The 24525-nt window shown below is 42.4% G+C and overlaps 1 protein-coding gene across 5 annotated transcripts in view; it reads left to right on the top strand.

Annotated features, from left to right (window-relative positions):
- Nucleotides 1-24525, top strand: part of bcas3 (BCAS3 microtubule associated cell migration factor) — a 202862-nt gene that overhangs the window by 134750 nt on the left and 43587 nt on the right. The window contains exon 24 of one of the 5 annotated variants that reach the window (XM_026924236.3): nucleotides 14289-14557. The exons of the other annotated variants lie outside the window; for them this stretch is intronic. Coding sequence (XP_026780037.1) covers nucleotides 14289-14299 — 11 coding nt within the window. The 3' untranslated portion in view covers nucleotides 14300-14557. Of the gene's footprint in view, nucleotides 1-14288; nucleotides 14558-24525 lie in introns of those variants that run through there. 5 annotated transcript variants of the gene reach the window in all.

The following is a 24525-nucleotide window of genomic DNA, read 5'->3' as shown; positions in this document are numbered from 1 at the left end:
TGTCTCTAATTATTTATAGAGTACATCGATAATGCCTTGCATGTGGTCTGTCCTCTCTCCATGTCCCTGGCGCAGATCATCACTCGGAAACAAGCTCAGCTTTATCATCACTGCCAACACGTCTCTAATGAAGGCCTACACCAAATCACCAAAAGCCGCTAGAGGATCACAAATTACAGCCTGTGCCTCTAGCAACTTAATGCCACTCACCTCCTGACTTTTCAGCACAGCTAAAATTAGGTTCAGGCTTTCGAACAGTCCATGATTACTAGGGTGTAATGATACAGCATAACGTGTGGTACCGTTCGATATGAGGCTCTCGATTCAATACATCTGCATAAAAACTATGCTATTCATAAAATACTGATTATACTATGTGAGATGTAATAAACATTTAATCAAGCCCACATTTTGTCCTCTGAAAAAGTAGCTTCCTCTTTGTCTGAAAACAGGAGATTTTAAAAATACATACTTTTCCTAAGCACACCATTTTTCACACGCTAATACAGAAACAGCAATGGCTCCAGTCAGCCGGGAACTGGACGATTCCCCCAAATCTATGAGGTCTAGTGTACGAGAGAGCTTCCCTATAAGTTACGACGCTGACATCCAGTAAGTGGTGGTCCAAAACATTACAGTGTGCCGACTCTGCCAAATATGTGTAAAATACACCGGAGCTAATACCGCAAACATGTCCGACATCAGATGCTCTTTCCTTGCCAATTCAATCCCTGTCAAGGAAATTACTGTGTTGACTGGGAAGTTCATATCCGGTAGTGGAGAACACATCTAGGGCTGTGTGACTTTGAAAACACAACTAGCTAACGGCTGAAACTAGCTAAGGGCACAAAAGCCCTGTGCTTCAGCCACGCCCCCTCTTGAATCACACCAGTGAAAGTGAGCTGTGTTTCATTATGTTGCATTCTAATACCCGGCCTTTCTTTCATTATATGCTACTAAGAGTCTGAATGGATTGTGCAAACACTTATTATTAAGTTCCAATTATTGTACTTTTATAATGATAAATGTTTTAATCAACTGAAAATGGAAACCTAAGACAGATATTCAGGCGCTGCTTATTTTGCTTTGTATCATAACAGGACACCACTGTATTTTACTGTATCATATTTGAATTTTGTGTACCGTTACACCGCTAATGAGTACTTTCTCTTGACAGTGAGCTTTGGTCAGTGTGTAGTGTCAAACTGAAAGGGTAGAGGCGTGTGCAGGATTGTTTTTAATTCCACTCCTTCCTGGCCCTGGAATTAATTTATCTGTCTGTGATATTTTCTAATGCGCGTAGTTGGTTCTATTTCTGAAATGCAAAGAATTGTCATTTAAACCACAACCCAAACCAGGATAAAGGACTGGCTGAAGATGAATGAATGAATGAATGAGTGAATGAATCAATGAATGAAAGGTCCAATTTACACCACACACGGTAAATACACAGCATCACACAAACACCTGCCACATCCAGTATGCTTCCATCTTATATCTGACCGCCCACCCACATGATCATAAAAAAAACCAGCCAGACCTGTGACTTTTATTTCCACGTTGGGTCGCATTGGATCCCAGTCCTGATACACACCTCTATATAAGCTTCTTAAGATTGTGTTGGTGTGAATAAGAAGACTGTGATTTCTCAACCCCTCTGCCTCTCTGAGTTACAGCGTGTTGTAGGATGACCCCCTGCCTACCCAAACAACCACTTAACCTAAACGCCAGCCAGTCTACTAAACTGTCCGCCCAGTTTCAGTGGTGGGAGACGCATGTTTACTTCATCTCCTCGTGTTAAATGTCACGCACATAGAGACAGGCACGCACACACACATACACAAAGGGCTCAGTGAGGACACAAGTGGCTTTTTCTTATCTCTAAGAATGTGAAAAATGTGTAATACAGGCTGATCTGAATTTGATTAAAGTGAGGAAGTTTACAGAGGGGGTGAAGTTTGATGAGAAGACCCGGAATAATGGAATGGTCACTAAATTAGTTGCTCTAGCCTCAGGCACTCTGAGAAAAGATGTGTCTGGCATGTGAGATCTTTATCGAATAAATTGCATAGCCCTTACACTGGGGTCATATTTAATTTGTTATATACTGAGTTAAAGTTATTTATACTTTGTTGGTGAAGACTTTTATTTCTAAATAAATTAAGACATTTAGACATAAGTGTATGTATAAATTCAATGATTATATGTCCTTAATTTCCATAATGAAATATAGCCTGTAATCTGAAACAGTGAGTCAATTTTATTTATGAAGCCCAAATGACAAGCGTGATTCACTGGGTTTTGGAGACCCCTAACATCCACCAACCCTCCATGAAGAAAAGAAAAAACAAAACAAAACAAAAAAAAAAACATTTTAAAAAATAATGGAAAGAAATGGGAGGGGCAATTTGTAAAGGGACTTCTCTTCAAGTCAGAAGGATGTGCAAAACGTGATGAATATCTGACTAAACGAGGCGATCTTATTCAGATTTATAACATTTATTTACTGCAACACTGTTGTTCGAAAAACAACAAAAGTGCTATTAAAAGTTGTGACCTAAAAATAAAATGTTCTCTAAACTCAGGTTAGAACATTCCTTTCTTGACCACTTGACCATTTCCATGTATGACTTAATCAAATGCTGAATTTAAGCATGCCCTAAAAGCATACTTTAACTATTGCTATTGTATTATATGATTACAATCTAATATGAACAGTAATGTCAGTGACGGGTAGCTGCTCAGTTATGTACAAAAACTCGATGGACAAATACAGATACCACAAATACAAACAATATGGTTGGACATAATCCAAAATCTGATTGCCCTAAAATGTAGGAGTTTATTCCCATAAGTCATGGGAACCGATACGGGAAGAGATACATGAAAACAAAAAGCAGCTCATAATTTAAACTCATGACTATTCATCTTTACCCTCATTCAGAAATCTTCTCTTTTCTGGGTCTGTAATGCATTACAGAATGTTAGCACATTGTAAAAGATGTGTCGTAACTCTAACAGTGCTCTCAGCCCTAGGCTCCACTGAGTGTAAATATTTGGAATGCTGAGATTCAGAGCAAGAGTGCTGTGACAGTGAGAAGGCTCTTGAACTCTGTCTCTCTTATGTTGAATTGAGGAAGAGACACAGCAGTCGGTCTGCTTTGCTCTCACACTGGCTCCTTATAACTTGTCCTTCTTGTTCAAGTTGAGGCTGGTTTTTCAGAGGCTCACAACTCTTAAAGCATCACTTTTCAGCTTTGTACTCAGTATGTACTATTAAAGTCTCTCTTTTTTTGCCTTCCCTTAAGAAGCTCATGCCATTTCCTAATTCTTCTATACAAAAGGATTGAAATAGGTCACTGAGGATCATGCTACTATGGCCTTGGAGCACAGCAAGGATCCCAGCATGGAGCTGTTGCTGTTCTTCCTAACATCCAGTGTCACCCAGAAGAGGTTTCCTTTTGAGTCTGGATCCTCTCAAGGTTTCTTCCACATGTTGTCTCAGAGAGATTTTCCTTGCCACTGACTTGCTTGTTTCGGATCTAAATCTACACCTGAATTTCTATAAAGTCGCTTTTTTGACAATGTCTATTATCGAAAGTGCTATAAAAATAAAATTGAATTAAAGATAGACAAGGTGCTTGAGAACTGCAGCGAGTCAAAGTTGTGTGCCAATCGTCTTCGTTCAGGTGCATTCTGCCTAGTCATTATTTTAATAAAGGACAATTGCTGCAATTATCAGGAAGATTAGCTTGTTTGAGGACCGTTTCACACCAGTTCTGACTTTTACAGAGGTGCCTCTTCAGAGAAAAAAAAAAAAAGCGCATCATCAAACTGATGTGTGAGCAGGTCTGAAAACACATCCTGTCTGCACTCCAAAGCACTTTGAAGGAGGGGCTGCCCCCTCACAGAATTTCATTAAAACTTTTGCAGAAGGGCTTACATTAATCTCTAATGTCAGGGTTTGCATAAAGTCTGTTTTAAAATGTGTCTCTGTCTGGTTAGCTCCACATCCTTTCACGTCCTGAGGGGCCAGATATGCGGGGGCGCATTTGAGGAGCGTTCTTTGTGCAAAGTGACAAAAAGACGAGTCGCTGAACTGGGCCAGCTTTGTTCCTGTGCACTGCTGCAAAATATGATTTCAGATAAGAACCTCAGGGCAGTTCTGTGAATGGACAGTTTTTATTTTCTGCCAGCATTTTAATCAGCATAGGACCCTACAGTAAAGTTGCAGCACAAAGCCACAGTGTCCAGCCAGAGTGGCTGCTGTCTTACAGGCGTGAGCAAGAAATTCAGGGATCTGTCTTCTGCCAGACATTAGGTAACCCTGCCTTTACTTTTTCCCACTTCACCTCATAGATTCTTTCACCCTATGTTAGGGTGACCTTTCATTGTTCATGTGGATTACCTCAGTGCCATGCTGTTCATTCACACCATGTTCCTGGTCAACGATATGAGGACTGGACAGGATAAGTCATTAAGTTTTCACTAGGGTGCACTCGGAGGCACCAGTTCCCCCAAGGGCTTTGCAGCCTCTATATGCACTGTGGAAAGAGTAGACACTAGTAGTTGGTCAAAGCAGCATAAAATGTGCAATATTCAGCGAGGAGAGCAGCCTGCCTGTCCCCAGGCACACCTTAGCCCTTCCTGCATCTTTTAGTTTCTCTCTCTTTACCCTCTTCCTCTCACACTTACGTGCTTTTACTCAGAAGTGTTTTCCTTCTGCCTGCTCTTTCTTTGCTCACTCTCGCCTCTCTTGCTTTTAATAACTGGAGCTGTAAAGTGCTGAGCGTCGTGTTGTCAGGGGAAAAGGGTGTTTATAGGGTGTGCCAGCGAAAGCTCGCTTGCTGCTAAATGACAGGGTGTGGGAGCTGGAGTTTACTTTATGTCAGTCTCGTGTCAGTAATGAGTAGTAAGGCTCAGGCTTGACCACGCCGAACCCTTGCCTCGCTGAACCCTCGACTCGCCTCTATATTTACTTTAGTGCAACATTAGTGCCAGGCTGCGTATTAAAGATCTCACAAGAACAGTACAGTTTGTGGCTGCAGCGGAGGATTTGTTCAAATTAGACCTTCAGAGATCATATAACCTAATTGGAAACAAATGTGGCCGCTTTTCCGAGTCGTTCTTCCCAGGGTGGGCAGTGCTGCAGACCAGGCGCAGTGTGAGAGCCTCATCTACTCATGTGAGTAGGAGGCTGAGCTATGCCAAGACCCCAGCTTCATTCATGGGACGCCACGTTTAAGATGGTAATGAATGGCCATCAATGAAACGGGCTCCTGTGCTAACATGCGCAACCAGGACGCTTTTCTCACGGCATGGCGGCAGCTAGAAGAGAGGCGCTCCTTTGTCATGCTGGCACACTTGCTATCAGTTTTCTGCATCTTGGAAAAATATGCCCCATTGTGCTGAAGGTCAGCTCTGTATTGCCAGCAACAGACCAGGAACATTCCCCAAGTCTCTTTGTAGACAGGGTCTTTACCTCTTCTATCACCCCCATTGTGGTTTAATTTAATCTGCAGAATGCCAACCTAGAAGGAAAGAGCAGTCTCTGCTTTTCTGCCCCTGGACAGCTCAACTATGCTCAGCCGTTATTCATCTTGTGCTGTGGAGTTTTGAAGCACTATCCTCTGAGCATATGGTTATAGAGCTACTTCAGTGTACGTCATCAGTCAGATTGGTGTGTGTCCTCCCAGAGACATGTGTTCTGTTTATCTCCTCACCCACTTTGTCACAGTGTGCAGCGGAACACTTTGCTGGCAACAAGTTGTGGGAGGTCTGACACAATTAGTTGTTGTGAAAATTATAGAATAGGCAGAGGGTCTGTTTTCAAACGGACTGCTTCTCTCTTTTCCTCTCCCTTGCACTCTTCATGGTGTTGTGGAATGGAATGTTTTTGATCAGGGCTATTTACTTGAGTCCGGCCTGTGTGCAAAAGCACGCCTGAGCTAGCAGTGCTAAGCATCTTAAAGCTGTGGGCCTCTGGTCTTCTGTGATGTATTATGGCGTGCCTTCAGAAAATAAAAACCACCACCATCTTGGGAATAGATACAGCTTTTTACCACTAAGGTTAGCTCCCAATTGTAAACTATTAAAACGGTACCTTTTTCCCTCCTTGCATGGTCTTGTTTCCCAAGGCATCCTGACGTGTCGGAAACAGAAATCAAAGGCAGGTGCCCTGTGAAAATGTGTGTTCTTACTGTGTTTTACATACCCAGGCACTCGCTTGGGCCACAAGCTGTGGTTGTCTAACTGAGAGACTAGTCTGCAGTTTGTATTAGAGCATACTGAGTTGTGGTTATATAATTTTAAGAATGTGGTGCCATTGTGACTCAGCATGACACCAGCAGCAGGACAACCTATACCAAGAAATGTTTAAGATGAATGCATTCTGCAGCACAAAAGCATCCACTGGCATATTATTTATAAATGATGAAAAAGTTTTGCTTTGTAGGAGAGTACAAGCTTTTTTTTTTTTTTTTTGAAAGAATGTCCATAGGCTGAAAAGTAATTCTGTAAAGTATTTTGACTCTTGCTTGAGGTGTGATTCATGTATGTCTTTCTAAACTAATATTTATTTTTATGATGCTAATAATGTAAAATGATTTATGAGCATGTCTGGAAGTATTCAAATCATATCAAACAAGTTACATTTGTTGTTATGTTGTTATAACATCTGCATATCATCCTATCATCCAGTGTTGAACTGAAACTAGAAATAATGTCTTGTGTTGTGAGTATATGAACCACTATGTCTTAGAACTCTCTGACACTAACACAATGAAAAGATGCATTGGTTGCTGAAGTCAACCATATATTTAGTTTGTACCAAGAGGCAGGAAGGATGTTGACAAAAAAAGAGAAATAGGCTGAGGAAAGTGAAAAATAGAAATGAGCTTAAAATAGGTAGTGGTGGCGGTGGTGGAGAGCATTGTGTATTGTGTGGCATATTGTAACAGCCTCTTCAATAGGTCAGAGTGCACTTTTGAACTTCCACTAGCTGGACCGTGGCCTTGTGTTACCTCCAGGAGAAAAAGCGTGCCGTTTCCTGTGAAGGAGCACATGGGCCAAAAGAGTCAATTAGATCATAATGGAATGAGTCTACATAAAAAAAAAAAATGCGATGACTCTGAATTCTGCCAGCTTTTCTGCGGCATTAGATCCATGATAGTAGAACGGTGCGTTGAATATTTTATTGACTGTCTGCTTGCCCCATGCTGACCTGCCTGACATGCTAACTTCTCCTTTCACTAGAGACGCCACGTCACTCTGCATCAGGCAGCCAGGCGTGATGCTCCCTTCACATTTCCTGTAAATAAACTCCAGCGCAGCAGGAGACGTGTGTGTTCAAGGGGGTGCACAAAAACACACATACGCATTGGCCTATCATCCACGCATACATCAGTGCACACACACACCAGGGCCTTGCTTGATATTTGTTGCTTCCCCCCCACTTGAGAACTTCTGAAAGCTGTGAAAGAGCTCAGTGAGTTGGAGCCCGGAGTCTCCTTAAATCTGTTTTTATCACACTGGCCTCCTCCCAGAGCCGAGCTTATGATAAAACACTCTGTCCGGGTCACACTGTCCTCAATACTCATATCCACCCCTGAGGTGAGAGTTTTGCCACTTTTTTTGTGGTTTTTGTTGAGCCACATTCCTGAGAGCAAAATATGCATGGTTTTCACATTATTGTAAATGCAATGCAGGAATTTCACTTTGTGACATGAACTCTTCAACCACCTGAACTCTAAGCTGAATGGCATTTAATTGTAGTATGGCAGTATAAGTGATAACTGTTGCTCATTGATGTTTTGATTGGATGTTTTAATTTTAAAATATGGTCAGCCTACCAAAGTCTGTTCTTCTCCCTCCTCCATTTTCATTGACAGTTTTTCTGATGTGTCAGAACTCAGTAGAGCAGAAGCCTCAGCTCACATCGACTCCCCTCTTGTTATTTATTCATGAGCTTTCTCTCCTGCAGAGTGTGTATCTTGGCCATGTCATGGGTTCACAATAGAGTGCTGAGGTAAATGAACACAACTCACAACTATCACATACCTCTGTTGTGGTTAAAACTGCTTCAGTCGTGCCAAATTCTCCAAGACGCTCTACTTCTAAACACTATTTAGTGTGAGATCACAATCTAGTACCCTTGCATATACATACACATGTATACAGGATATCTGTCACTATGCTCTATGTTGTGTGAATTATCTTTAAAACATTCAGCCACTGTCTTTAGGATTCTGATGTGTCACTGCGACAGCCAGTGGTCAGTACACTCTTTTATGTCTTTTGTGTCTCAGCTTAACCTCTCAACCCTGACTGGGGATTGCATTGCAAAATCCCTTTGCTATCTAAGCCATAGAGGACCTTGAAGAAATGTCTGAATCTAAAAAAAAAAAAAAAAAAAAATTCATTATACAATGAATTGTAGATTGTGATTGTGAATCTTTTTCTCTTAATGTGTTCTCACAGTCACTTTTTTTCACCTTTCTTTGAGGGTGTTTATTTGACATCTTTCATCATGTAGTCTGATTTTATATATATTCTCTGACAAAAAAAATTTACATTTTCATTTTTCAGTGTAATAACATCACTATAGCTGTCTCTTCGCTCTTGGTAGTAATCCCCAACAATAATCCCCTGTGTATCATTGTTCAATCAAAAAACAGAAAATGGAGAAAAAAAATTCCCATTTTGTTTCCACAAAGCAAACATTGATTGTTTCCAATAAAAAAAACATTCAAATCCTCAATCCTGTACATAATATCATTGTGTTTAATGTGTGGCAACATTTTTTTTTTTTTTTTTTTTTTTTTTTTTTAAACAATTTACCACTGTATATGTCTACTGAGCACAATGATACTGCAGGCTCCACAAATTTACCTCATTTATCAATCTGGCCACTGCCATTTCCAGGTTGGCATCCTGTAAATGTATTATGTGTATTAAGTGTGTGTACAGTTTCAGTGCGTCCTTCAAATAATTGTCGTATGGTGTCCAATGGCTATCCAAAGCAGAAAACATAGTACCATGTATGTGCACAGCTGCAAAATGACCTTCAATCCCTTCACATTCTCTTCAGTTTGGAATTTCTCTCTGGACCACAAGCTCACACATCGCTGTCAGCATGTCAAAAGTACAAAGTAAATCGTTTAAGTAGCATTACACAACCCTCTTCTCTCAGCTTTGGGATATAGAAACATATATCTCACAAATAGTGATGAAGTTTAACACCAGTATGGAAACATGAGCCATCACTTGGTTCATGCATGTGCAAAGATTAGCTAATAATACCTGTTAATGTTTGTTAAGCTAATTTTCTATTTAACTTTAATTAAATGATTCTCAAGCGTACATCACTACCCATACCTCCAGCACCATATCTTGCTTCCTTCCTTCTTTTGCTACTGCATTTTATCTGAGTGCTCCCAAGTCCTTTGGCCCCTTATCATTCTTTCTGTACACTTTGCGTCGTATTACTAGTATTGCATAAAAAATAACAGCTGGGTATAGGTATGTTTGTGGTAGTATGCGGTGCTAAAATTTCTTCAAATGTTCTGTTGTTGGTATATGGTGATGTGGCAGGTATATTAAATAAATAAAAGCCCTTCTCCTCTCCTCTCGAGGTGAAAGCATCTCGAGGTCAGAGCAAGCTTGCTGAAAGGGTCACTATTATATGTGTAAATGCTGCAAATGTAATTCAGCCCGAGGTCAGAACTTTAAAAGTGCGACCAGCATGGTTTTTCCTCCCCATCTTCCTTTTAATACATCAGAGTGTAAGCTGTGCATTTTAAAGGGTTTTAAAAGGTTCAGGAGTGAAGGTCATTCAGCAGAGTTAGAGCAGGCCTCTCTTAGTCCCCCCTCGTTTCTAGCTCTCCACTGCTTTTGCCTGGGGAAAATACATGAAACTTTGATGGCCAAATTAGGTTGTTGCTCATCTTGCACCTTCCAGCTCATAGTATTGACAGCAGTGGTGAACTGCTGCAGGCAGATAGCATCTCGACGATCGGACTGGGCCACTCCACCTCGCGGCCGCTGACAACATCAGAAGTGTTTTAACAGGGTTTTAATGGCCATCCTGCCCTGCTCCTGGGAGCTTTGAAAATAGCTCCTGTGAAAAAGCCTTCTCCAGTTGATGGAAGCTGACATGGCCTGCTTTTCCAGCCACCACACTGATGTGATTGGTGCTGCTGGCCTTTTTTTCCTTTATTTTTTAGGACCACAGTGTCAGTTGCAAAGCTGTATAGTTCCAGCTATAGTTACATGGTTTTAGGCTGGTTATTTTTTCAAGCTACTTCAGGATGATGGGTGATTATTTATAAGAACAAAAATGAAAAAAGTATTGTAAAATTAAAAATTAAAAAACATCATGAACAGCTATATTTTCTTTTTCTGGTGTTTTGATATTGTAATTTATCAAAAGGAAGACTGAACCAGGACAGCACCTCTAATAAAACCACAACATCCATTAGGCAGAAAACTCGACTTGTTTACACTGGCTAGAGCTTCTGCCTTGGGTTGTGGTTTAAAAAAAGAAGTGAGAACATAATGTTTCTGTGCAGCAGACAAGCTGAAGGGCTGTGCTATCGTGGCTTATGCTCCCCCTCCTGTGTCTTGTCCTTCGCTTGATTGGCCGGTCATTAAAGTGTGTGCTGAGAGAGTTTGGGCAAGTGCCCCGGAGCACCCAGCACTGACCCCCTTTCTGCTTCTCCCCATCCCTGCCGCTTAGACCAGGCCTACGCATTGTGCTCCTGAATAGGGGCCCTGTGATTGTGGTCACACTCATTAGTGCAGTTTAGCGACACGTAGGCTCTGTGAATGGCCAGGCTTGTTGTAACACAATGGCCGAGCCTGAAGGTGCGCCTGGGGCCTGGCTCCACGTTGACGCCTCTCTACAGCTACACTGCTCTTTTGGCTGTTGCTGTACTATTGACCAGAGCTGGCTTGCTGCTCCTTTCCCTTCTGATCCTCTAGCCTGAATTCTTCCAGGACAGGGAGTAGGGAGAATGGAGGGCACCATGGGGCTCATCACATGGGACTGCATGTTTTAGACAAGGCGATGGGTCACAGACAGACTAAGCTGCCCAAACGAGCCTTTTCCACTTCTCTGGTCTTCACACCCTTTACAACTTGCTGCACATTGTATGCCCAGCTGCAGGTAAATATACACACCCTACACATGTGGTGTTTTATAGCCTCATGTATGGCATAGTATCTTCCTCTTGACACTTGCACAGTAATGGCAGGTTTTGTAACCAACACTTCAAATAAACAAATTATTCCCAACTCTATATTGCTGATTTCTAGCAATTACCCTTGACCTCCACACAATACCCCATCATCTTGTGTCCTTAGCTCTTAACCTACCTGCTTGTTTTTTTCCTTAATATTTTTCTCTTTTTTTCATCCCTAAGCATGCAATAAGTGAGCAGTCACACTCTTTAGTCTGTCAGACCAGTGTCATGCCTAATAAAACCAGAAACCTCATTGCACTTTAACTGCTGCTTTATAATATTATTAAGTGACTCTTGACTCTTTTGTTTTTATTGCAGTCACTCACTAAGCATTTCAAGTAAATGCTTGTGATAAGTGAAAAGTTATCGGATATAACATATCACATCTAATTTCCTCCCACTGATGCCTATAAAAAAAAAATCAGTCAACAGTTAAGAATGAACGCAATCATTGTGCATAGGGCAAGAGCAAACAGTTCAAGCTCCCATGAAGTTTTGGCATTGGCTAGGTTGGCATGGAAATTTGGATCATCTCACTGCTTTTATTTAGGTGGCTGCCCGTAGAAGGGCGCTTCAGTGTAGTCATCTCTGTGTCAAGGCAGAAATACAAAAGTTTCCCTTCACCATATCAACCATCTTCCTCAATCACATTCCTGCTTTTGATCAGAGCAAGGGCCATCTGTGGCCTGGGTTGGAAGGCGAGCACAGAAGGGCCAAGAGATGTGGGGGCTTTCATCTACACATCCCTTCTTAACTGAGGGGCATTGTTTGAGTGAGGGTCATCTTAAAAGCAGTCAAAGCTGAGTAACCCAAGCTTTTGGCTGACCACTTGGCTGCACTGATGAGACAGAAGAAGAACAGGTGATGACCGGGTTCAGACACAGGGGAACTCCTGGACTCAAGATCTTCAGCGTTGACCCCGAGCACTCTCACACTGATTATGCTGTGGATGAATGCACACTTTCACATTGGCACGTGTGTTGGTATCTGCGTGTCTGTGTTTATGTTTGCACCATTGCCTCAGGGAGGGAGGTAATCTTGCTTCCTCTGTTCTCAGCACATGGGCAGAGCTCACCCTTACCCTCCTTATCAAGCTGATTGGGTTAATTGCACATCCTTCCCCATGCCCTCATGTCCTGTCATCTGATTGGCTCCCCCTCACATGGGCCTTCTTCTTACTAATGACAACAGTATCAGGTCTTTCCTCCAACGACTTCCTCTCAGCCCCACAAGAAGAAAATTCATTTTCGCTGGGTGTTTATTATGGAAAGTAATTTGATACATTTTATTCAAACATCATAAACACCATTGGGCCTTTTCACACTTCATTTTTTCCCGAGAAGGTTGGGTGTCATCGTAGCTTGGATTAAAACTTGAAAGAAAAACATCAGCATTAGAGAAGTCAACATTTGACATGCCCCTTTGTTACTTCGTACAATACTTGCCCTTGCTCATGGTTAGGTGATCGACCTCCTCTCTTGACTTTCTCACTCTCTCTGCTTCCTGTGTTTCCTGCTACAGCCCACTTTCTCACTCTTGGCCAGCTGGTCAGATGGCCTGGGAGAGAGCCAGCAGCCCCTCCAACTTCTCACATGCTTTTCATGCACAATATCACGCGTTGTAATGCCTTGACCTCTGTATTCATGTTTTACGAGCAACTCATTAACTACTTGAGCCCTGCTGCTAAAATTTATGGGAGCAGAGCAAGACGGAACACGCTTTCAGTAAATTAAGTGGTCCACATTCAGAAGCCCATCAACGTGGCGTGAGACAGATGAGAACGCGTTTGTGTGTTCTCGGGTGTGTGTGAGAAAATTGAGCCACACACCATGCAAGTCATAAATTTTTAAGGTGCTTGGCTGTTCATATATACGGTTCTGAGAAAGGGCTTGTGAATTTTTATTATTTTAACTTGAAGATGATGAAGATTGGGTAACGTTTAGGAACTATGGCTATGCATGTGTGTACAGTCACACAGAAACCCTGTTAGTTTAAGAACTGAATCAGGTGTGTGTGAGCAGGAAAGTAATCAAACTTTGTATGGACTTGTTGCCTATGACTGCTAGATAACACTTCACCAGGAGAGACACGTTAGTGCCCTAGTGATCAACTAGATTTAGTGACCGTGAGTTTTTGAGGCAAGCGGAAATCTCAGCTCACACCCTATATTCCGCCTGTCTGATCTGTCAAGCTCTTAATTCGGTTCATCCTGCTGTCACCTCTGAAGTATGTAGTGCTTTATTTCAAATCATCTTAGACTTGCATTAAACAGATGTCTAGTTTTTTGGGGGTTTTTTTGCACTCTCTGTCCTATTCGGTTGTTTTAGTATGTGTATCTGAAAAGTATTGAGTAGTTCTGCTGGATCAAAGGCATCTCTGAACTATCTCAAGCACACTTCCCCTGCACTCCTTCCCTGCTGTGCATGCTGAAAGCTGTCGACTTCAAATGGTCAAGTTCAGTGCTGGAGATGCCCACCACTCACACCCATGAGAAACATGAGCCTCCTGCAGCAGGACAGGCTTGAGGAGGAGAGAGACAGGAGAAGACGGCCACCGGAAATCGCTGACTGGAGCAAGGCCAGCTAATGGCTTTCACAGAGCCCTGGTGCTCAGATAGCATGTCTTCTCCATTAGCAAGTTTTGTTCTGACACGCTAAAGCTATGTCATTTTCCCCTCTCTTTTGCTGGTATTTTGGTGTCACTTTCAGCCAAGTAGGCTTCTGAGTGGCTTTTGACCGACTCCTCCTGTTTTTAAACTGCCTGTGACTCGACACTAGGATCCCACGTGACCCACGTGTTTATGTTTGTGTGTGTGTGTTTGCCCTGCACTGTGAGTGACATTGCATTGAGATGAACCCAGGGGGTAGCCAGTGACTTTGATCAGGGCTTTGTCATCTTTATGGGGGTGTTGAGAGGAATACGCCAGGGCCAGCAGCACAGGATCCCGGCTTAAAAAAGGCAGAAGGAAGGGTGGGGTGGGCAGCCTTCTCTCTCATGCTGCATAGAACTCTTATAAATGAGCAAATTACTTTTTTTTCTTTTTTACAGGAGGAGAATAGAATAATGTCAGTGGTACAGTTTCCCCTTCAAGGCTCAATGCAATGCTGCCACCAGTGGTCAGGAGGAAGTCCTATTTTTTCCTTTTTCCAGATCTCCAAGCCAAAACGTGTTAGAAAGCTGATCAACCTCACATTAAAACATTCTTCTAGATTTGTCTGTAGAAAGGTTGTAATCGAAGGAAAAATATTATTCACCAGAACTGTCTATGAATCATAATGGAACTATATTAAAGCAATACTCAATTGTTTTTCAAACTATTCTCTTTGTCTAGTGTATCTGTAGCATATTGTCATTAACACAAACAATACTTTAACACATTTCCTTACACTGAGAAAACAGAAACCCAGTTTGTGAAACTCACTTATAATTGAGGTCTAAGAGCAGTTGGGGCAGTAAATAAGCATGTATGTGAAACACATTATTGTAAAACACCTTCATGAATTCTTCAGTCAATGGTATTTGTTTATTAACCTCCAAAACTGTATAATTTGAGATGGGATTACTTTTTCAGGCATAAGAATTTGTGCCAGATGTGGTTATGTGTTTTCAATGTAGTCTGTGTAGCTTAACGTAAACACCAAAATGCCTCTGTTTCCACCTGGCTGTGCATGAATACAACTAAACCTTAGGGAGAAACAAATGTGAAAAACTTTCTCATCAGACTTTTAGAGAGTAATGGTTGTAGTTTTGTTTACATACACACTGCCAGTCTAAGGTTATTCAACACCAAACAAAATGATACCTAAATCTTTGTGGAACTAACTGCTTACTCTCTTAATGGGACTCTAAATGAGTGCTTTATTAAAGGCAGGCGTATTTGTAGGGTAAAACTGGTAAGCCTAGAGATAAAACACTCATCGACATGCCAGTAATAAAAATATGTGGTATGATACAAGTGTCCAATTAGAATGATAAAGATTTTGGCCTTTTCTGGCCTGTAGATTACTTTTTGATTGTTCAAATAAAATAATTTCTAACATTTTTCAGTAAAAAAATAATCTTTAACATTTTCAGTAAACATTTTAAAATATACATTTCTTGATTCAGGTTCTTGATTCTTGTTTAGATATTAAAATTTTAGAGTATCACATGTACACATGCCTTCAAAAATAATGAATTAAAAAATTTCAGTAACTAAATAATTAAATATTTTGTGTAATCAGTGAAACAACAAAGTATAAAATTAAATTAAAAAATGTACTTTTGCATTTAAAACAACATTAATTATAACTTGGCAAGTTCCAGACTTTTTGGAGAACCTGTTACAGTTCTTCTGTCTCTCCAGGTAAAATCCCAAACAGCCTTGCAGATGTTTTAAATCAGAAAAAGGATGTATTACGTAATATACAGTAGTCCCAAAAAAAAAAAAAAAATCTTTCCACCACTCAATTTCTTTGAAAAGTTTTGAATTTTTTTCTGTTTTCTACTGACAAATAGGCATGTAAGGCAAAACTTATAAAAAAAAATAAATAAAATTGTGTGGTGCCCATGTGCAAGTGTGTGTACATGCTTAGGCTTTCATCATAGGTCAAGAATGGGTTTTCCTTTCTTTTCTCAGTCCAGGAAAATTAATTTAAATACTTTTTGGGTTAATAACCTGTGCATTACAGATACAGTGGATGAAGATTACACTGGAATACTGCTTTAAGTAGTTGCTAATAAAGTTCTTTGTGGGGCTCAGCAATGCCTTCAACTTGGCAACATTTGCTTGGTAAACCTGGAATTATCTCATTATTTCTTTCCCTTTCAGAGCACCTAGTCTATATTCAGAAGGAAGTATGCATTCACGAGGAGTGTGTGAATGTTATCACATGTTTAGTGCTGAAAATGTAGCATCACTCCACAAGTTCATATTTGTTTCTTCCTCCTCTGGAAAAATGTAAACTGTAGGCTATCGTTTCATATACATCATGATTTTTGCGCTTATTTATTTGGGGAGAGCTTGTAGAGAGATTAGTTAAGTGAGAGTATAAAGTGTGGATGAGAAGGACTCTTCTGTGTGTGTGTGTGTGTCTGTGTGTGTGTGTGTGTGTGAGAGAGAGAGATAGAGAGAGAGAGATTGTGTGTGTCTGCTTGCTTGGGTACACGTCCATGTGTTCGTGCTTGCTTGTGTATTTCTGGGAGCTGGGCCCAGTCCTCAGCGAGAGACTGTGATGTGTGTGCGGAAGTGTGAGGGATGAAAGGAGAAGAGTAGGGGTCCACACACACACACACACACACACACATACCACCCCCTCGCCAACCCAGCGTCCAGACAGCATGTGTGTCTGCCCCCTTCCCAACAGCTCGGCAACCAAACCGCCTTGACCTCCTCACCTCTCAACTTTACTTGAACTTCAGAGGAGAGGTTGTAGAGACGGCATGCGGGACAGAGACACTTTGTGAGGGATCAGTCATCTGTTCTATTAATAACAGAAGTTTCATAAAATGGAAAAGCAATATATATTTAATGCTAGCAGCAAAGACGTGCATTGAATTGTTTGTTACTTATTCAAGCTGTACCCATTTTACATACACATGTTTGAGTGAAGCTCCACCTCTGGAGTCGTTGTTGTGGGATGGCTCAGCTGTGTAGTGAAAGTGGAAGAATGAGGGGGTTTCTTCAAGCTAATATGACTGCTGATTCTTTTTGTCTAGTGAAAAGTTGTTCAGATTCACTGCATTATGTATGAGGAATGTCACAGGGTATTTATTGCGTGCATACCGTGAGCACATTTGTGGAAAGATATTGCTTTATTATAGGGTGAGCCTAGAAATGTTTGTCCATAAAGCATTTGTTCACAGAGAAATGTGATATAATTAATTCAGTCTCTTAGACATTTATTATCTGTTATATTTAATCACACAGTGTTGTAACCTAGTTTCATTGGGAACCTGTTTTTTTTTTTGTTTTTTTTTTTAAAGGAATATGATCTAATGTATAAGTGAGGTTTCAGGTTGTGTGTGTGTGAGAGAGAGAGAGAGGGGGGGGGGGGGGGGGGGGGGACTGGCGTAAGTCAAGCCTAAGTGTTATGAGGTGGAAGGCTAGGTGCATTATTCCTGGATTGGAGGTCTGTTAGGCACTGGAGCTGTTTTCTTACTCTTGTAACATTAACAGACTGTAGCTGCATTCCTGCCTTGGACATCGCTACCAGGAAACTATGCTCTTATCATTAACTACTCACTGTCCATAAGAGATAGAAGAGAGAGAGCGTGTGCATTTCCATTTCCAGAAAGTGCTGTACAGCATGGTATGGTTAGAAATTCGAATAGAGAGCTGTCCATACCATAGCAGACCTGCCAACCTTTATCCATTTTGTGTGGGCGTGCTGCAGTTTAACATCAGAGTATGTCTCATTTTTCTCCCCATAAAAAATGCCAAATGTACCACAAATAATTTTAATACACGTTAATTAAAAGGTGTGTATATACAAGGTTTTACAGTAACCACCAGATGCTTGCGGGGGAAAAAAGCTGCATCTGGTCTGTTTTAGTTAAGATGTAGACACTAGGAGACTACTTGCACACTTTCTCTGAATTGCTGTATTTGGCATCTATTTTAAAGCTACCTTTAAAAGTTAAGGAGTTCTCTAGAGATTATAGGGTGGTAACATCATTTCCACCATCATACTGGTGTTAACAGTGATCAGTGACAGTAGCAGGAATGGAGCAAGTTCTGATTTACCTTTCTTCAAGACTTGATTTTTTTGTCAGGAGGCAGAAAATGGGCAATCAAATAGAACTTTGCAGATTGTTGGACTCAGTGGGAACTTTATCAGACTCTATTAGTGAAGACTGCTGTGCTGGTCAAAAAGCCATTTTAGCAAGCTAGTGTTTTGTCAAAATGGTACTTGTCAGACTTGAGTAACAACTCATGAAAATTTTGGAATGATTGCAGTTGATCAATCAAAACTGTGCAGCTGTCCAGCTTCACCCATGTGGCCATATTCAGGATATCCAGGCGAAGGTATGGTTCCTCAAGGGAAATCCTTTGTTTAAGAATGTTTTATGCTTTCACCAGAATGACAAAACAGAGAACCCTTAAGGGTGATAGATGGAACCCTAAAAGTGTGTATAGGACTAGATCTCCATAGGCTGAGAGCAGACCACACCTCATTTCTCATCAGGATACAGAAGCATTAACCTGTCTCCCTCCCTCCCTCCTGCCCATGTTTTTGTGTGTGTGTGTGTGTGTGTGTGTGTGTGTGTGTGTGTGTGTGTGTGTGCGCGTTTGCACAAGTGCTGGTGTATACTTTTTCACAGAAGTAACTGTGGCCTTCCTGGTAGTGGCGCGTTGAAGTCTGGGAGAGGTGTCCAGGTCGAGCTGGATCAGTAGCCTTAGCTAAGCTCTGAGTAGCAGTAGAATCGGGTTGGGTGATACAGAAGAATTCAACACAGCAGATTATTCTTCTGAGTAATATTGTCAGGAAAAGTCCCTGAGCGAAATGTGAGCTGCAAAGGGGAACTTCAAACACAGCAGCTGTTGAGCATGGCAGGTCAGTCGGCGGTCATGAGCTGGCGTGAATGCTCGGGTCTCATCAGCACACTTTCACCCTCTCATAACCTCCCATGTCTGTGTATTTACTATTCCCTCTTTCATCAACACTGCGAATGAGCCTTTTTTTAGATCCAAGGAGCTGGGGCAAAGAGACAGAGGGAGATGAAGACGTCGGCAGAGGCAGGCAGAGAGGTGGTGAAAGGTGGGCAGCACTTGTTTTGGCATGTGGCTCTGAGAGCTAGCCATGTGTTTGGGGGAGTTGTGTGTCAGCGTATGCCGGGGTAGTTCTGAGTTCGGGGGTCAGGGGTCGTCCGAGACAAAGAGGCCACCTGTAGACCCTGTGTGTGTGGGCCAACCAAGCTTCTTGCCAGGCAAGTTAAAGCTCAGATTTACCCTCTGGTCTGATCAGTTAGGGAGCAGGGCGTGATGGTCACCTACCCAGGAGGAGCTAGCTTTTCAGAGCTAGCGAACCCAGGCTGTGTGTGTGTGTGTGTGTATGTGTGAAGATAGAGAAGAACTGCTGGACTGGACACCACAGTAGTAAACTTATCCTTCCCTGCTCCTCCCTCAGGCCTCTCCTAAATCAGGGCCCAAGCTGCAGGCGGCTGCATGGCCCCAGGCACTGTGCACTCTCGGCCTCTTCAGCTATTAGCACAGTGCCAAAGTGTGTGTGTGTTTGTGACAGAGACAGAGAGAGTATGACCTCCTCAGTTGAAATCTCGGCCTCTTTGCCTAGCCATCCCCTCCTGTACATTCGCCATGCTGGATGACATTCATAGCTGTAGGCACCTTGGCCTGCTGTGTGGTGGTTACACAGAGATGCCACTTTTTTTTAGCCACTGAGGATTAAGAGCTTGCAAGATTACATTTTATTTTATTTATTTGTTGTCTTTTTGGTATAATCTTTAGCCTGTGTATGTAATCTGCAAAAGGGTGACAAGGAGACACAGAAACTAAATATTAAAACAGCTGGGCAAGCAGCTATCAGATGTCCTTCGAAAGCTAGTCTGTGCAAAACATTACCAAGGCCTGGGGACGCATTGAGACGTTCAGAGGGCAAATTTTTCTCTCTGTCTGCTTTGGCGTCTTCTCACTCTTTCATGTCCATCCAGAGAGTTGGCCTGTCCTCTCTTCTTATCCATCCACCATCTGGGGTTCTCCATCCCTCTTTCTTTGCTTTTCAAGCACTTCATTTTAATGTGGGACACTGTTGTGAGGAAAACAAAACATAGAAACTCACTGGTGTTACACCAATAACTTAATCAGTTTCACTTACGTACCAGACTTTGATCTGTGTGACTGCGTTGGGACACCACTCACTTTTGTTCCCTCTAAGATTTACCGCAAATGTGCCTTAGCACAAGTGTGTGTTCTGGAAGACTATCTTTACTTGAAATTATAAATATGCAGTGCTGATGCTTGCTTGACCTGAAGTCCAGTAGACTATTGGATTAAACTAATTAGACTGTTTCACTTAATCTAAGACTAATTTGACCTTGTAAATCTGTCTTTGTTCACTGGTTTTTATCTGGGTGACTTTCTGGCTAGACTGTAAGACTGTTGTTTGATACTAACCTGGAAGGAAGTTAGAGAAGATTACACATTCTCATTGTTTCCCCCCCAAAAGCTTATTATAAAAGTGTTTGATGGATTGGAAAGGATATTCAGGCCCAAATCAAGTGCCTTCACTTTTCTCCCAACCAGAGGCCAGCTGGCTTTTACCTTGCCGTACAATTAAGGCTCACCTATTTAATCCCCCACAGAAGGATTGAATTAGTGTGACAAATCCTGCGGTCACAGTGCAGTAGCATGTGTGAAGTGCTGTTTCTCACTGGCTCCACAAAGACTGCCAGATTTAAGGTTTTTTTGCTCTTGGATAATTGGATTCACAGCCTCTCTCTCCTCTTTCTTCCCAAATTAAAATCCTCATTCATGTGCTTACTCAGGTAGAATGCAACATTTAGGCTCATGGGCTGATGGATTAGAAGTGACTGCCTTAATGAATATATGAGACTGAACCTGTGCCCCATTGCTCTCCAGGTTTTAGGTCAGTCTGTTCACCATTCTGACTGTGGCAGCAGGGTGCTGTCCGTTCAAAAGCCCACATATCAGGACTGAGTGTGTTTTGACGGCTTAGCAGGTCTGGACACTGATGACTTCTCTGGCATGAGTTACATCAGACAACTCCTCATGTCCTTGAGGCTGCAAAGAGTGGGAAGTTTGCCTGCCTTGTCAGCGTGATTATCTGCATTCGTATTTGCACAGTGGTTCATGGCATTTGGCAGCAGTCCATATGCTCTTAGATATATTTTTTTATCTCTGACCTCCATGTCATGGAGAGGAATAAATCCCAATGAAAGGACTTGAGGTCTGGGCGGCAGTTATGGTGGTAATCACATTTCACACTATTTGAGGACCAAAGACAAACTGTAAAACATTGTTTTCAGGTGTTTTCTTTATAATGAAATGCTATGCTGATAACAGAGGAGACAAAAGCTCCATTTGCCTTTATAGCTCTACATGTCTCTCAGGAGAAACCAATTTTTCTCTCTTCTTCTCTTCGTTATGCATTGACTCTGCTTTCAAAGCTGTCCTCCTCAGCCTCTCAGCTAGTGGATGTGTGGACCACCTAACCAGCTCCATTTGCTCAGATTTATTTAGAGGGGTTTAACCTGGCAGCCTCTGTAAAACAGACATCCTTTAAAGGCTGCCGAGGCTACATTGCTCCTCTTAAAAGCCAGGCCTGTACTGGTGCATCAGAACACAAGAGGCGAACACTGATAGCCACTGCCATTAGACACAGCCTCATAAAGAAGCCTTGGCTTTAGAGCCACTCTGAAGATAATTGTGCAATTAGCAAGGAAGATTGTAGAGTGCTTTGATCAGGCTGCAGCATGCAACTCATCAAGATATCATAGCACAGTTTCCAGCACAGACCTATGGACACACACAGCAGCTTGGTTTCTTCTCTAGAGTGGACATCCGTATCCATGTTATGTGCTTATTTTAGTGGGGGGAAGGGGTCAAAAAGTCTACTTAGAGCCCAGCAACAATAAAATTGCTTCTTTCATCTGCTGCTTTCAGGGTTATATTACTAAACAATAATAAAACTTTGTTTAGAGTTTAAGTTACTGATGGGTACCAAATGCTCCACAAATTACAAATGAGAGGTAAGGAGTAATTCCCAGAGGAAGAGACTTTGAAAAAGAGAGAAAGTGTCAAGAAAAGTTTGTAGAGGGTAAAACCGGAAGTAGACTGAGAGATTCTGAAGTTGCTCTGAGGGAGCAGATAGGTTTGTCTCTCCAGATCTAATTGCAGAGGGAGGAAAGTCAGACAGACTGTTATGAAACGGCAGTATATATTGGAAATAGCACTTAGCAGGGTCTTTGTGTATGACTGCCAGGCCAGGAAGCAGAGCTCACATCCAGAAAAACCACCCTCCTCCTTTCTCTGGCCATGTGGACCACAGGGAGCAGTCCGACTTCAGGGATGCTGGAATGGCCAGTTTGGTTATTCTCTCGCCTCCCTGCCTTTTCACATAACCCAGGCCTCAGAGGGGAGGAGAGGATGCAAGCAGCGCTGGGTGCAGAGATCATGGAGAATGTCCAAAATAGCACAGGGTAAATATGACAGCATGGGAACCAAATATGAGTCCTGGCCCCTCTCACTGCCACATTTAGCCTTGTCGTGTTGGGGTCAGGACATGCCATTGCTCACAATGAGAGATGAATGCCACCCTGAATAAATAACACCCAGTCTTAACCTCTATCTTCTCCTCCCACTCAGTGCTGCCCACTGTGCCGCCTCTGCTCTAATGACCTCTGCATAGGGTGATGACCAACAGGGCCCTATACTCTATAGCCAGGGAGACTTCATTGCACAAGTAATCAGTCGGATTGAACTGTCAGGTTTGAATGGTTACTTGGAAGAATGTCATTCATATCTCAGTGTTTTGGTGTACTGTTTTCTTGATAGTCACATGCATAATTCCACAATTTTTTGCAGTAAGACTTCACAACTTTAAACCTTTTTCAACTGGATTTTTCATTTTATAGATCATGCCAAAGCCATCTAAGATGTGAAGCCTCAATGTTGGTATATCTTTTGTCTCAAAATGTAACCTCATCCATGTGTTTTACGTTTTGGTGTCTGCTGATTCTCCATATGGCTCCTTCACGCTGCCATTATGTACACAATGCAGCTTTGAAGCTTTCAGTATTCTGAAACTGCAGAGCCAAAGGAACATACTACACTTAAGAGAAACCTCGACAGCTGCTTCCAGGCCTTGGCAAAGAACACTCAGGGTGCTGTCAGTGCCATTGTAGAGTCAGATGTGGGAGCTGTATACTATGCAACCATTCTGCCATTGGCTGTGATGCAGTGTCGTTTGAGTGTGTTTGTGGGTATGTATTTAGCTCTTAGTGAGGATAAAATGTTCTTATGATAGCAATTTTGTCACTGTGGGAATGTTTGTTTGGTCAAAAACTTCCTAGTAATATACAGTAACACTCTACATGGTGGCTGTCTCAAATCTGATCTATCACCTTAATTGAATCACCTCACCCTTACCGGCACCTCAACAGCACACTTATAGTTCCACAACCAGATGGTATTTTTGTGTGTGGCAGCCCATCACAACCCATCACTGGAGAGATGTGTGATGAAAAGCCTAGAGTGACACACTCCCCACATACACATACACCCAGCTGCCAGAGTATGTCAGTTCTGATGCTTCTTTTGATTAAAAAAAGCGTAGAACTAGGCATGACCCTTTTTACATCGTGTGTCTCTTCAGTGCAGGTCAGCTCACTACAATGGCTCTCACTGTCTGGCCAGAAACACACCTCCTCGGTCACACAATCTATGCCCACACCCCCCTACACTGAGGCTGAGCTGCCTCTGCCATGAATTCAGCCATTATTTATGAAACGAAAGCACTTGTGACACCTTGGTTAGTCAGTGAGTCGGTGTACTAGAGGTGTCTTCACTGCTCTTCTCACATGAACACCCTCTGATGCCACACTGCCTACAATCATTTCTTGTCCCCATTCTCAGGGTGTCACACTGTGTAATTATATTCACACACTCACCACTAGCACACGGGCACACACCTTAAAAAAGGCCTCCAGACATGGCACCTCATTAAATTGATTTGGTAAGAGGGATGATGCTGCAGGCGTACTGCTACTGATGGGTGGATGGAGATGACCCTGCATTTCACAGCCTCTTACTCTCTCACTGCAAGCAGTGAGGCCAACACATAGGCTGTCAGAGCTCAGCATCTGATCATATCATTAAAGTATGACTACTAGATCTTGTAGTGCTATTGGTCTGAGAGACTCAGGAACTGGATCCTTCATCTCAGAGCTTGGGAACAGGCACGCCAAGCTGTAGTAGGCTGCACTCTGGCTTGTTGGAGAAGGGCACAGGCCTGGGAACCACTGGCTATGTGGTCCAGGACCGCCATTACTGTATGAAGGGGTGGGAAAGAAAGACTCAATGTTCTGCCAGGCTGCCATCCCATGGGACTCTTAGACACAGTTACACACAGAAGTGGCCGGATCTCTTCCTGCCATAGGGGTCAGGCTCTCTCTGCAACTTCCCACCGACCCAGCAGGGCCTTACACACAGCAGCAGGTTAAAATTAGGCTCCTTGGCTGAAGTCGATCTCTCCCTTCTTTCACTCTCCCAAAAATCCCGTGCTGCCCTGAGAACCAGAAAGCACGGCAAAGCAGGCGATTTTCACAC

This window comes from Pangasianodon hypophthalmus, chromosome 14 (assembly GCF_027358585.1).
Source record: "Pangasianodon hypophthalmus isolate fPanHyp1 chromosome 14, fPanHyp1.pri, whole genome shotgun sequence".
NCBI classification, from domain to species: domain Eukaryota; kingdom Metazoa; phylum Chordata; class Actinopteri; order Siluriformes; family Pangasiidae; genus Pangasianodon; species Pangasianodon hypophthalmus.
Note: the sequence above shows the minus strand (reverse complement) of the source record. Positions and strands in the feature narration are given on the sequence as shown.